The following is a 14,388-nucleotide window of genomic DNA, read 5'->3' on the forward strand; positions in this document are numbered from 1 at the left end:
GAAAGGTCCTAATCGGCACGAGTTACTGGTTGTAATTTTTTAAATAAATTAGTGACGAGCACATGAGTAATTCCTTTCTAGGAGTTACTCATGAAAATTGTATATTATATTGTATATTGTATTGTATATTTTATATTAGTTCAGGATAGGTTTTCTTGTCTCATCGGTTAAATTCATTTAATTAACAGTGCAATCAATTAATGCACTTTCTTTTTTATTACGTGTTTTGTTCGTGGTTAGTAGTGATGAAATCGAGCATTTATTTACTCGTTTTCGTCCAGAAAAGCATGTAATAAATGTCTTACATGCATCGCTTCGTACTTAGTTTATCTAATCGCGATTAATTTTGATATATCGATACTTCGATATTACAAATAAATGAGCAAGAAAACAAACTCATTCGCGACGGATAGATTCTAGCAGTTAAGTGGTGGCTCAAAGCCCAGTTCTTTTATTAGAACAGCCAACTTAATGAAAGGAGTCGTCCGAGGTTTTTAAATATATTAAAATATATTAAAAGATATTTTAAAAGATATTAAAAGTTAATATTTATCAAATAAATTGTAGAGTCCTTAGCCGCTTAGATAAATTTCTATAAAAATGTATTTATGTCTTATGTATATATGTGTTTTTAATCATATTTTTTAGATCAGGATTTTCAGCTTCTAATATACTAATCTCCCGTTTCTCCCCCCTATACTTTCTGCGTTCTCATCTATGCCTGTGCCCAGGTGCTACTCGTATAGGTGAGAAACAATTAGTATAGGTTTAGTTTTAAGTTTTTCCCCCTATTGGCGGCTGTCATTGTGCTAGTGATTGCACGTTGTACGTTGCACCTGTGTGTGCGTTTAGGTGTGTGCATTGTACATCGTTTCGCGACACGTAAAACCGCGCTTATTATTTTTTAAAGTTATTGAATAAAAATAACTTGTAGAGTCACGTGTACGATACGAACTTATTTTTTTTTTTTTAACAATCGTTTTGCATAGTAGAGTTACCGCATTTATTTGTGGAAACTTTGATATACTCGTATATTACTAGTATGCATATATACTAGTGTATACTTGTATTTTTGCTGTAGTTTTTTATGCAATAATCACTAGCCTTGGCAGACGATTACAGCAATCAGTACGTATACCCTTTAGCATATAAGTTTAGAAAACGTGGTTGAACTAGGGTGTCGGAGGTGCCCCGGGGCATGCTCTCTAGTTTAGGCTTTTGCACCCTGGTGGTATGTGAGAGAATCGTGGAGTGAGTGGGTGGGTATGTATGTATATTTGCTCTTTTTAAATATGGGTAATTGGCAGGCAGGTAGCATATTTCTCTGAGTGAATGTGAAAACTTTAATTTTAAGTAGGTAGGATCCAGGATAGGCACTAGGCTTGCTTCCACTCCGGAGTGGAAATTCCGCCTCCTGGTTTATACAGAATTGTTACAATAATCTTTTTTTTTATTCATTCTATTATGCTTACTTTGTAAACTTTTTTTTGTAACTCTTCTGTAATTTTTATTATGTATCATTAGATTCAAAGGAATTTGCAACGATTTGAAAGATTCATTTCTATTTCGATTCTATCTCGAACGAGATAGAGTCGAACAAATTCGCAAATACTTTGATGAATTTGATACTTAGTTTTAAGTATTATAACTAACACTTCGCACCATCGCGATTTAGTATTTGAAATATTTGATATAATTCAGTATAAAGAATAAATTGAATGAAAATATTGCAAGAAAATGCATAACATTTATTGCTTTATTTATTTCAATTCTATTTTATTTTTTGACATTAAAAGTGCGACGTGTTATTAGGTCATCGATAATTGTCTGCTTGGACATTCGTTTAATTGTGCTCGTGTATATGTTAATGAACTCTAAGTTCATTGATAGTTCACGAGCTTTACTATTGAACAGAAAATGTAAATTAATTTTTTAATAATTGAGAATTAGAATTGTAACATAACACAAGTTAATTTGCAAAAGTAGTATGAAAGATCTTATCTTTCTTGCACGTTGAAAATGTCCAATGCAGTTTTCAGGGATGAAGAAAGAAGAGGCTAAATGCCGAAGAGGCTAATGCCGAAGAGGCCCCCACTTAATTGTGGCTGAAGAGGGCAACTACATAGACTATTAAGTTATTTTCAAAGGTTCAACAATAAGTTCGAACTTTTCGAAAATAGCTCTTTAGTCGTATTTTATATTCTATTGTATTATTTATTTGCTCGTCATTAATTTGTAATTGTAATTGGAGATGATGGACCATTCCATCTCCTTGGCACATCAAATATGTGTGTCATATCGTCCAAAAGATGCATATGTGTTTAGTTAGAGTCAGAAATATTACAATTTTTGTATTATTAAATTTTGAAGCTTAAATAACGTTCGGTAAATATTACAGTAATTTTTCTTTTCTTGTTTCGTCTTTACAATTTTTCACTTTGATAGTATTTTATTAAATTTGCAATTTTTTTTTTCTATAGAATGCAGTTTAAAAGTATCTCATAATAATTAATAGATATTTTTTTTAGTGACTTAGTATTCTTATTTTTCCTATTTCTTTTTTTTATTTATTTTATATAAATGTAAAATCACGCGTTTAAATTTAATTTTATTTGCAACGGTAATTAGAGATTTGGTAAAAAGTAAATAAAGGATTAAATTGAAAAGTGCATCTGCGAATTGGACCACTTATATGTCAGGCTATTGTATCACTTGATTCTATGATTAATATAGTTTTTTTCTTGTTACAGGTGATCATCGTTGGATTTATCATCAAACATTCTGGATTCTTTTTTATTTGAGTGTCTTAAATTGCTTCATTTTAAAATGAATATATATATAAATGCATTTCTGAAGGCACACACATGTTTATATATTAAAAATTAAATATAACTATATAAAATTCTATATTACAATATAACTATACTATATATACTGTCAAAGAATATTGCATTTTTTTATAGCATTGTACCGTCATTGCATTAGGTATCTACTATCGCCCATTGATGGTCAGGTTAGTAACTGAGATGAATGTGGTTACGTGAAAAGTGGATTTGTGAGCTTCTGTGTACTTCTGATCAAAATTTTATCGACGGTTCTGCCCTATAGTAAATGCGTGTGCGCAATGCCATGTTGAAATTTGGCGCCACTTTATAACAAATTCAAAACGTAATAATTTAAGTATCTAAATATATACGTAATTAAGAACGGAAAAAAGATAAATGGTCGAAATAAAATAAATCAAAAAGACAAGGTGAATACTTAAAAGTGTAATGCTATATTTCGATAACATACAGAGTTTACATCGAGAATGTCAATTCAATTACAGCGCAGTCTCGATAGGCGCATTTTCATTTTCTTTCTCTCTTTCTTTTCTTCTTCTTCATCATCATCTCTGTTTTACACTGCGCATTTTGTTTTGTTATACATTTTGTTATTTTATATCATGGAAAAAATAGCAACGTTATGGAAATGCCGATCGATTGGAAAATACGATAATTGCGATAGGCGACATTTTTTGTTTTTTTTTTTTGTTTTTTTTTTGTTTTTTCATTATCAAACGTCGCACATTCTAAGTAGATTATTTATTTGGCAACAATTAACAACAAACAGGATCAAGGATTGTACGCAATGGTGGCCGTGTCTTTTTTCTTTTTTTTTCTTTTTAAATATACATGCGCGCTTTTATTATTAATTTTTATTATTATAATAATTATGATTTATCATTATTATTGTTGTTTTAACCGTTCATCAAAAATGTTTAACAAAGAATTGTTATCAATCAATTCTTTTAAAATTTAGGGAAGAAAAACGGTACCATTCAGAAATCGTTGATCCCAAGGCATGCGAGAGTTCTCTCTCTCTTTCTTTTTATCTTTTTATCTCTCTCTTTTTATACCTATCTCTGATTGGATCTGATCCTTTCCGAAGTAACGTTTCGGGCCACGTAACACATCTCCCGAAGGGAATTCTCGCGCGTTCAATGGGAGGTTTTAAACGTAAGTAGTTTATTTAAGTAAGTTAAGTTAATTAAGTTAAGTAAAGAGTAAGTAAATATATACATGTTAGACGAGATTCAAGAAATATTCGCATGTTTTGGAAGTAATAAGGTAAACGACCACGTTAGATGGATACAGAATGAAGACAAAACGAGAACTATCAATTCGTATATGCACACACACACGCGCGCGCGCGCGCGCGTGCATACACATACACACACACATGTATATGCCAGTAGCAAAGAAAGTTTGTTTTTTATAGGTTTTTAGGTTTGCGTACTATAGATCTTAATTTAATTTTTCAAACGGCACGAATTAAATTGATCGATTAATTGATATTAGTAAAGAATATATTATGTATTGTGGTATATCAGTTTAGGTGCAATCAAAAAAGGTTCGTGCCATTTGTAAAATCAATAGAAATAAATAATACGCCAATCTAATTTTTTACGCGTATATTTGTATATGCACGAGTGCACGCACGCACGCGCGCGCGCGTGTGTATGTTATACGAATAATTCGAATTCTTCATTCGCGGCAGGGAACATTAAATTAGTTTAATTATCGCAACGTATGTAATTACGAATAGTTTGTTTGTTTTCTTTTTTTTTTTTTCGATTAATTCTCGCCTTCTTTCGAATTTCTTTTAGTATTCGATGAATTCATCGAATAATGTAATACGTAAGACGCGAGAAATCAAAATGGCGCGTCTTTACCGACTCGTTTTACGACGAAAATCGGCTGCCATAATATTTGAATCAATCAATCAATCAATCAACATTTTTCTCAACTTCAAAACTTCAAAGGATACAAAAAATTGTCGTCGTCGTCGTCGTCATCATCTCGTAACAACGAAGAAAAGTCTCTTTGGCAGTAAGGGCGCTAATTCTACGCGTAGTTTGTTTGTTTCTTTGTTTTTTTTCGTTTGCATTTCTTCTTTCTTTACTTTTTTTTTCTCTCTCGATTCTGTAACTTCTTTTTTTTTTCTCTTTGCCTTTTTACAATGATCAAATTAAAAAGTAAGAATTAGGATTGGCGAACGACATCGAATTTGCGGTTCGAGTATACCTGAGAAAAATTATTCGAGCCCTTCGATCGTACGTTCGCTCGTTTCACCATCATTTCCGAATTGTATCGTAATTATTTTCCTATATTATTTGGTTTTATTTTTTATATTTTGTATTAATTCTTTCCTTCTCTATCTCTCTTTCTCTGTCCTTTCCTTTCTATATATGTATATTTCTATTTCCTTTACTCTCATTAACGATCGATCGAAAGGAAGAGAACGTTACGTGTGTAAGTGTTCTCCGCGCAGGCATAGAAAATTTGTGTACGCGCGCGTGTTTGCTATTTGTATGTATGTGTATGTGTATGAGGGTGTGTGTGTATGTGTGTGCGTGTTAATGTAATATTTTTTTTGTCACTTCTCTCTTTTCCTTTTTTTATATATATATATATATATTATATAATTCGATTTAATCGATAAAGTAGTTCATTCTTAAACTCGTCGACGTACCAAATTTGTCTTTTTTTTATTTTTCTTCTTTTGTTTTTCTTTAACTATGGGTATAAAGGCAATGTAACACTCTAAATTGTAAATTTTGTTAACTTCGAAACGTCGTAGGAAGTCGACGCGAAAACAGCCATTCTTGTTTGGCAAGTTATTCTTCCTCTCGAGAATAAAATCGATTAAAATCGTTCATTAGTTTTCATTCCTATATTCGAACCATACGTTATTACTCGTTTAGGATGCTAAAATTATCTTCATTTTATTTTTTTTTAATTTAGGGAATTCTTTGATCAATCAAAAAAAAAAAAAAGAAAAACAAAAAACTGCGATAGAATTGAAGAATAGTATTTGAAAGGGTTAAAAATACGTATTAGCGTACCGTCTCATTTCGTATCGTTTCGTTTCTCGAGAGGAAAGAAACTTATCCTTTCTCTTATTTAGCGATAAGAAGCACGTATTGTTTATTTTTTAGTTCTCTCATTCTCTCTCTTAGTTGTCCGCATTATCTTAATCAACCATATCTCCCGTTCATTGGTTAAACTCGAATAGGTTGTAGGAGAGAATTGTATTCATTGCACCCAAGAAGCTGGAACCCAAAGAGGTTCGGATTCAACTCTGTGAACGGCGTTGACTAGTTGCTCAAAAGCTATCGAAAGATCAGCATTTACGATGACTTCGTCGAACAGATGAGAATAAAGGAATTCTATCCTTGCTGCACTGTGCAAGATCTCGTTGAATTCTTCGTCCTAAAAATCATAGAAATAACAATTAATAAAAATTACAAAAAAAGATAATAATAATAATATAACAAGTAATATAATAAATCAATGAAATTTTGTATATAGGTATACCGTGAAGCCTCGCGAGTTGCTCTCGTCGAAGGTAGACCTAGCTCTTGCTTCGTTTCTGGTTTCTTGAAGTGTCTCAAACCTAGGTGGTTTGATATAAATCACGTATGGTTTAGATTGTGGCGTTCTAAGCATCTTCAGAGCCTGATAATGTGGATTTAATAAGCAAACGTATCCTGCATTGATCAAAGAACTAACACTCTCCGCACTAGTCCCGTAAAGGTTCCCTTTGTATTCGCCATACTCGATGAATTTACCAGTTTCGATATCCTCTTCCATTTTTTCACGAGTTACGAAATGATATTCCTTACCGTCGATTTCACCCGACCTGGGAGGTCTCGAAGTATCTGTGCGAAATCAAAGATATACATATATATATCATAATTAATTTATTCATTTCATTGAATATATTTCTTTCTCTTTTTTCTTTTTTTTTTCTTTTACGTTTCTACTCGTCGCACAAATAGAAAAGTTTCAACTACCAATGTAAGCGGAAAATACAAAACTATATGATGTCACGAGGGTATTCAATTTAATGCTTACTAATACGTAATCCGACTTCATTCAGAAATTCGTTTCGCGTTTCACAGTTCTCTCGGTGCGATTCGATAGAGTTTATCGCTCGTATACTTTCTGTTTTATCTTTAGAGACGAGTGTCCCTTTTCATTACTTTTGTCTTTTTATTTTTTTTTTATTTTTTTTGATTTATTCGTCTTGTTTTTCTATATAGGAATAATCTAATATTTAATAAGAGAAATTCATCCCCAAAATACTCTCGGCACGGAATTATTTTGCAAGACTCATATTTGTTGGTTAAGATAATAAAGTTTATTATTAAAAAACTCACAGGGCACAGGAGTCTTGTACTTGTCAGGATCGGTTGCCATCAGCCTCCTCTTGAGTTCGTTTCTGCCGACACCAGGTGGTCCAATAAGAACAACGGGTCTGTAGAGACCCGGCCTTGGATAAAGTTTGGCGACCTCTTCGTAGGTCGGTACCTCTTCCCGATCGAAGTCGTCGTTTTCTGCAGCGTCATACATGATTTTTTTAGTTTTTATTCCCTGCAAGTTGCACTTTGTAGGCGAGGCGTGCAAAGAGGTACTGGGACGGGGGCACAATGCGGGCAAAGGCACTGGAACAGAACACAAGCCTAACCGACGGTTAAGCCGTCAGGCCATCATCCGTTAAACGACAAACTTACTATGATACTACCAAAAAAAAGGCTTGCGATTTTTGTTTGTTTCCTTTTTTTTGTTTTTTTTTTTTTTTCATTTCTTTCCCTTTTTTTTTAACCCTCTCTTCTTGTTGTTTGTAGTTGTTGTTTTTTCTTCTGTGTGCGTGTGCGTGTCTTTTTGATTTTTCTTTTAACGCACGTACCCCTACTTCGAGAAAAATTGTATTCCTCTTTTTGTTAGCAAAGCATGTGGGAGTGATATGATTTATGTTAGATAAATAATTGATCGTCAGAGCACATCTTTATAAGAAAATACGAGAAACCAGGCCTTAGATTCGAATCGGTTATGTTATTCATCCAGATAATAAATTCGTAAGCACAGGCAATATCTTTTTGAAAGACTCAACACGTTTGATACCAATGAGAATGAGAAAGAGAGAGAGAGAGAGAGAGTGATCGATCGAATCATCCCTCTTTCATCGTTAAAAATAGACGACGAGGTGACTTATAAAATTCATCGTGCTCGTCTCGTATATAAACGTGCTTTCTTTTTTTCCATTTATTTTTTCTACCAATCAAATCGTATCTATCGTGTATCAATATTACGTGTGCTCTGAAAATTCGATCGCGAATGAAATCTAATGTTACTTTTATGTTATTTAATTTGAAGATTGATAATAGTTAATTTATTAGTGTGACAAGAGACATGTTATAAAAATTCGAAAATGAAATTTATTGAATAATGAAAAGTATAAAATATATGTGTGATATAGAAAAAGACAAATCCGATGATATTACGATAATCGGATAATATTATGAGAAGAAAAAAAAAAAAGAAGAAGAAGACAAAAATGAAAAAGGAACAAAAAAATATATCATAGGAAATATTGATTAGATTATCAATACTTACTTATATTGTCATCGTCGATTTTTTCCCTTTGTTGTCTCTCGAGAATGATCCTACGTTCCTGAAGTGCTCTACTGGGGATCAAACCGGCTCTCATATTTCGATCACCTTCCCTTCTTGCTTGCCACCTGATTCAATGTACGATTCTACTTAATTTTTATATGTTTTTTTTTTTTTTTCTTCTTCTATCAGAAAAATATATATAATATAACTAAATCATCTTTAATCTCGACATCGAGAAATCGGAATATCGTTTACCAATATGCATCGTCCTGGCTGACGATGTGCAAGACATCACCTTTGACGAAATCCAATCCTGCTTCCTTGCATGGTATAGAAGGATCTTCGGAAGCTTTGTACGAAAAATGTGCTCTCACTCGTACCTATTCGTAATAGATTTTTCATTTTAAATGAAAACAAAAAAACAGAAAAAAGATTTTATTTTGAGTGTCGTCGTTATGGTTGTTAGCATTCATTTAATTACCTTGCTTTCTCTTATTCCACCCTTGCTGTCTGCCGGTACGATCTTGAACGTTATCGTACCTTCCGAATTTGCTGAACTTTTACAGAAAATAATATTGGTAAAATTTAATCATAATAAAAAAAACTAGGACACCCGCGTATGTAATATTTTTTAAAATTTAATATTTATCATATACCTTTTTCTAGATTATCATACTTCAGTTATATAAATTTGATACTAATAATTTATGGTATCTCATAATTTTAGGTTTATGGATAAACCGTAAAAAGAAAAAAAATATATATAGGTAAAAATATAATCTTAGAAATGTACCAGAATTTTAAGAACGCAATTCGGTGTCTTCCCTTCAACGCTGATACCATTGACCTCGCATACTTCATCCCCAACATGAATAAGGCCAGATCTGTCGGCTGCACAACCGTGCATTATTCGTGCGATCACGATTTTTCCGGTTTCCTCGCAGGTCTTTATGGTTGCCCCCTATTTTCAACATGCAAACTAATATTATTATTTCGTTTAAATTCGTTTTCGTTCGTTCGATTTAAAAAGCAACCTTTTTTCGTACTTTAATAATAAGAAATAAAAAAAAAAAAGGAAAAAAATAGATCGAACAAAAATACCACGAGGAAAGTCCTCTCTCTCTCTCTCACACTCACTCAAAGACGTATCTTGCCTTTCGGAAGAAAAAACCGATAAAAAAAAATATAAAAAAAAAGAAAAAGAAAAAATCTACAAGACAGATCGAGCTATCGAAATACGTGAAACTTTTATACGTGTTTTGCTTATCGATTTATATTCTTTTTATTTCTTTAGATTATTTCTTTTTTCCTCTCTATACTTTATATTTTACATTTCTTTTCTTTACATTCGAATATCCGAACGACGAAGAAGGATCACGTTCGATGTTCGATCTTTTTTCTTTTCCTCCCTTTTTATTTATTATTTTTTTGTCTTTTTTTTTGTACATCACGTTACGTACTCTCACTCACTTACGTGTATATTTATTTTTTTCTCGAGACGAGGTAGAACATAATTGATTATTGTACTCTCGTTTCGAGAATTTTTCGTACGAAATGTAATCGAATTGTTTTAAAATTATGAACATGCGAGTCAATAACACAACGTCTCGGGGTTGTAGTGAAATTGTTCAAGCCACAAACAAATAAAATTAATTCAAATAACTATTACTACTACTACTACTTACTACGACAACAAAAACGAGGGGGGGGGAACAAAAAGGAAACAAAAAGGAGGAAAAATGAAAATGGAAATGAAACGAATGATTGCAGTGCCCCGGAAAATTCGAAATAAAATTTACATATTCTACGCGCATGCAACTTATATGTAGGAAAAAAAATATTATCAAATCATTACAAGCATATGGGATGATCGATAGAACAAATTGATAGACGAACGAACTAAGGGATGAAAAATATAATAAAGGGACGAAGAATATAAATAAAATTACACACATATATAATATTAAAAAAAAAAAAAAGCAACTCGCGCTTCGGTATCTACTGCGATTCGTCGATCAGCAAAGAGCAGCCATTTATTATTATTTTTTTATTTTTTCTAACGATTTCGCGCATTGTAATATATAAATGTTATAATATTTGCAATGAAATGCCAAACGACAGGCGCTAAAATAAAAAGATATAATGCGAAAGAAATAATGAACGGAACGGCAGCCAGTAAAAAACATTGTGTGTAATTTTGAATGAAGTGCAACGATTGTGTTGTAGTTGTTGTTGTTGTTGTTGTTGTTTATCTTTAAGAATTATTCTTATAAATATGTATGTTGTATGTATCATATAGAAACGAGATGAAAACTATTTTTCTTTTGTATTTTTTTTTTTTTTTTTTTTTTTTTTTTTTTTTTTTTTTTTTTGAAAAATAACAAATTTTGTGTCATACCCGTAGCATATTAATATAATATAATTAATATTAATTATATCACATATAATATTTTTACGGGCAGTCAAAAGGCGAAAACTTACCACGATCGGTTCGACCCCGGTGCCGCACTTCGAAGCAAGTTTGACGATGAAAGAAATACGTTTATTACTTGAGAAAATTTATTTTGTTTCTCTTTTTTTTGTTTTTTTTTTTTTTTTTTTTGTTTTTTTTTTTTCTTAATAACCGGCCAAGCGGTAATACACGAGGAGTAACTACTATAAGTTATTTTTTGTACGATTAAAAAAACGTTGTATTCATTTTTTTTTTTGTCGTTTTTTCTTTGGTATCTACACGGTGCTTCAAAAAAAAAAAAGGAACGTTACGAGATATATATATATTTGTCAAAGATCGGCATGCAAGTATAATATAACGATAATGAAAAAAAAAAAACAACGCGAGATAATAATAATAATAATAATAAAAAAAATAATAATCATAATCATAATCATACCAATAATAATAATAATAATATAACTGAACCCTCTCATTCGTTAATCTTTTTTTTTTCTTTTTCTTTTTCTTTTTCTTTCACCCTACCGTCCCAGTTTTATTTCGCGTTTTTTGTAAAAGGGAACCCCTCGGCGATCAATGATTAATTTTCCTATTTCTTTTTTTATTTATGTCGGTTTCGTTTTATGTCAAAGGTTAATCAAATGGAAGAAAAGGAGAATATGTATACGGACAGTCTAGAATCGAAGTTACGATCGAACAAATCGATTTCTACGTACCAGGGGCTCGTTCGATTTGACCAGCTGAACGATCTTAACAGTTTCCTCATCCTCGTCTACTTCCAATGGGATTTCGGGTAATCTGGGATAGTAATCCTTTTGGGCAACGGCGTCGTGAGCGCATAGTAAACCCTGAATAAAGTTACAAAGCTAATTGATTGCAGAAAACAAAAAAAAAAGAAAGAAATTTGTTTATTTTTAAACATAGTCGTACAGACCTGCATGTTGGGTTTTTGTAAAAGATGAAAAAGTTCTTTGTAATCTTCGGAAACGTGGGTTTTCGTAGACAACATATCGAGAACTTCGATATCAATGTCCATAGAATTGGACAATACGGGAAAGAACTTATCATCCTTGACATTGTTTATTATCTTATTGTGAACGGTGACCAATGCGTTCAACTCTTTAGATTGTAACAACTCGCTTAGAAAACCGAACTCCTCGTCGGTACAACTTGGTATTTCCGATTTGTTTTCCTTCAGAGACTTCAGAAGTTTCGACAATGCTGTAAAGAAATCAATTTCATATCAATGAAAATGTTTTTTTTTATTCGATGATAAAATGAAAAATATTTATGGTTTAAGGATAACGTTCATGATTTTGAAAAAATATGTATAAGTGTGTGTCCTATGTATGTAACATGTATCCCCGGCGAATCTTAAAAGACCCACGCGACGTTGGCACGCGAAACCTTGCAAATACACAGGAGTAATACACTCGGTTTACGTCAGACAATATATTTTCGTGTCGTGCGAGTCGATGGCCACGGGTCGATGAATTAACGTCATTGCTTTTCTTTTTTCTTTTTTTTTTTTTACACTGATTCTATTTTTTTATTTATAACACAATTTCATTCGCCATTAAAAACGAACGAACGAATCATTTATCTTTGTATACAGCATTACGTTGTTTTCAAATAATTTTACACGATCGCACAAAGAAATATGTTATGGGGGTTTGTCAGATTATTTTTATAGAAAATCTTAATTTTTATTACATCAACAAATATCGAATGTATTAATCTTTTTATCTATCTGTATATTTAACATTGTTTTCTTGACACAGTTAAATGAGATATATCAAGTTTTAACAAATAATTCATTCAATAATTTCATATTTGTGACTAAACAAACGAATCGTACTATATTTATCAATCCAGATATATATCTAACACTGTTTTCTTCGCGCATACACGAGTACACCGAACTAGAGAGAGAAAGAGAGATAGAAAGAGAGAGAGTGAGAGAGTAACTCGTGCGTTTAAAGGGATGAAAACACAGATAGAAAGAGAGAAAGAGGGTAACTAATTCGTAAACTTACCGGGATCCCAGTTAACGTTTTCCATGACGAGCGCAGCTGTCATAGTTTCCTGTCCGTTTGGTATTCGCACGTCTGTCGTTCTGCCGTGATTTATCAACGAGAGGAATGAAATCCCGACGGGACGCTTTCACAGAGACACCACACGGGTGCTGATATATACGTATATATATATGAGTATTTAATATATATATATATACATATATTGAAAGAAGAGAAGTAGGTGGTCGACGACGATAAAGAAAACGAAAATGAGTGCAATGACGCCGACGACGACGACGACGACGACGAGGACGTCGTGGACGCCGCAAAGAATGTACAACGAGGAAGTTGAGAATAACCGAGGAAGAAGAAGTAATAGTCAAAGTAGAAGAAGCAGAAGTGGAGAAGGTTGGTGAAGTGGAGGAAGAAAATAAGAGGAGGAATAGGAGTAGGAGGGTAAAGAGAAGGAAGAGGAGAGATGATTATTCGGGTCAGTCACGACGTATTTCTGGCAGGGTCGCAGGCAGCGCCGCGAATAACCACCCGTCGTTGGAAGGATCGTTTCTGTCGTTTCGTATTCGCGCCTGGAGTATCGTTATCATAGCGAGAATAATCCGTTACGTAAGCGGCCGCCTGTCACTCGAGATCCGGGGTAAAACGGAGCCCGATATTCCTATTTGCATGTATATATGTACATGTACACATATACACACGTTTATCTGTCTATCTATCTATATATATATATATGTATAAGAAAGACAGAACATGCAATAGGACGAAGCCGTCACCGGATTGGCCCATTTAACGAGCACAAGCTCAGAAGGTTGCCACTCTTGAGGGTGCCCTCGACACCTTTAACGAGTATCTATATTTTTCCTCTATTATTACTCTTTTAGTACAATGATCGACTATGATACTACTCGTTCACTAAACACCAATTCCTCCTCCTCTAGTTCGCCACCGTCCTCGTCTCACGTCCTCGACGCGAAGCGTCGCGCACACTGCCGACGCCATCTTCAGAACGACCGACCCCTCGTCTCTCCTTCACCCCACCTCCCTGCCACCCTTTCCACCCCTACCTCACCCACCCCTTCTCCTTTCCACTCCTTCTTTTACTCCCCCTTATTTCCACCTTTTTTTCATCCCCACTTTTCTACCTTCCTTCCTTCCTTCCTTCCATCCTCCTCAATTTACTCTCTGTGCTCTTATTAAAGGTTCCTTCATAATAAGGGTTGAATAGTGGAATTTATTTCAATTGAATTACATTTTATTTTTCGACAGAGATTTTGCTCCTTTTTTTTCTTTCTTTTCTTTTTGCATAACCAATTAATTGGATGATATTTATTTCGTTTAGGATACTTCGACGATTCGTTTATTTCGAATGGGGCAGAAGGGTGTTTCTTGTGAGAATTGCTTTAAAGAGATGGCAGAATTGTTACAGGCCAGTGATACGCAATTGGTTTTTGTAATATAGTTATTT

The 14,388-nt window shown here is 33.2% G+C and overlaps 1 protein-coding gene across 3 annotated transcripts; it reads right to left on the bottom strand.

Moving 5' to 3' along the window:
• Window positions 1–5,231: 5,231 nt before the first annotated feature.
• LOC122525803 (MAGUK p55 subfamily member 7) lies at window positions 5,232–13,944 on the bottom strand. Of its 3 annotated transcripts, XM_043648778.1 has the most exons (11): window positions 12,930–13,944; window positions 11,828–12,114; window positions 11,610–11,741; window positions 10,923–10,949; window positions 9,236–9,402; window positions 8,923–8,995; window positions 8,697–8,821; window positions 8,442–8,566; window positions 7,205–7,507; window positions 6,360–6,703; window positions 5,232–6,254 (listed from the first exon to the last, which is right to left on the bottom strand). In XM_043648778.1, exons 1-11 carry the CDS (start codon window positions 12,970–12,972, stop codon window positions 6,078–6,080), a joined length of 1,803 nt encoding a protein of 600 aa, XP_043504713.1. In that variant the 5' UTR covers window positions 12,973–13,944; the 3' UTR covers window positions 5,232–6,077. The 3 variants fall into 3 exon arrangements, with proteins under 3 accessions (XP_043504713.1, XP_043504715.1, XP_043504716.1); XM_043648780.1 differs by lacking the exon at window positions 10,923–10,949; XM_043648781.1 differs by lacking the exon at window positions 10,923–10,949 and having other exon boundaries at window positions 7,205–7,381; window positions 12,930–13,942.
• Window positions 13,945–14,388: the final 444 nt, after the last annotated feature.

Source organism: Polistes fuscatus, unplaced genomic scaffold, assembly GCF_010416935.1.
Source record: "Polistes fuscatus isolate 324 unplaced genomic scaffold, CU_Pfus_HIC Scaffold9, whole genome shotgun sequence".
Lineage (NCBI taxonomy): Eukaryota > Metazoa > Arthropoda > Insecta > Hymenoptera > Vespidae > Polistes > Polistes fuscatus.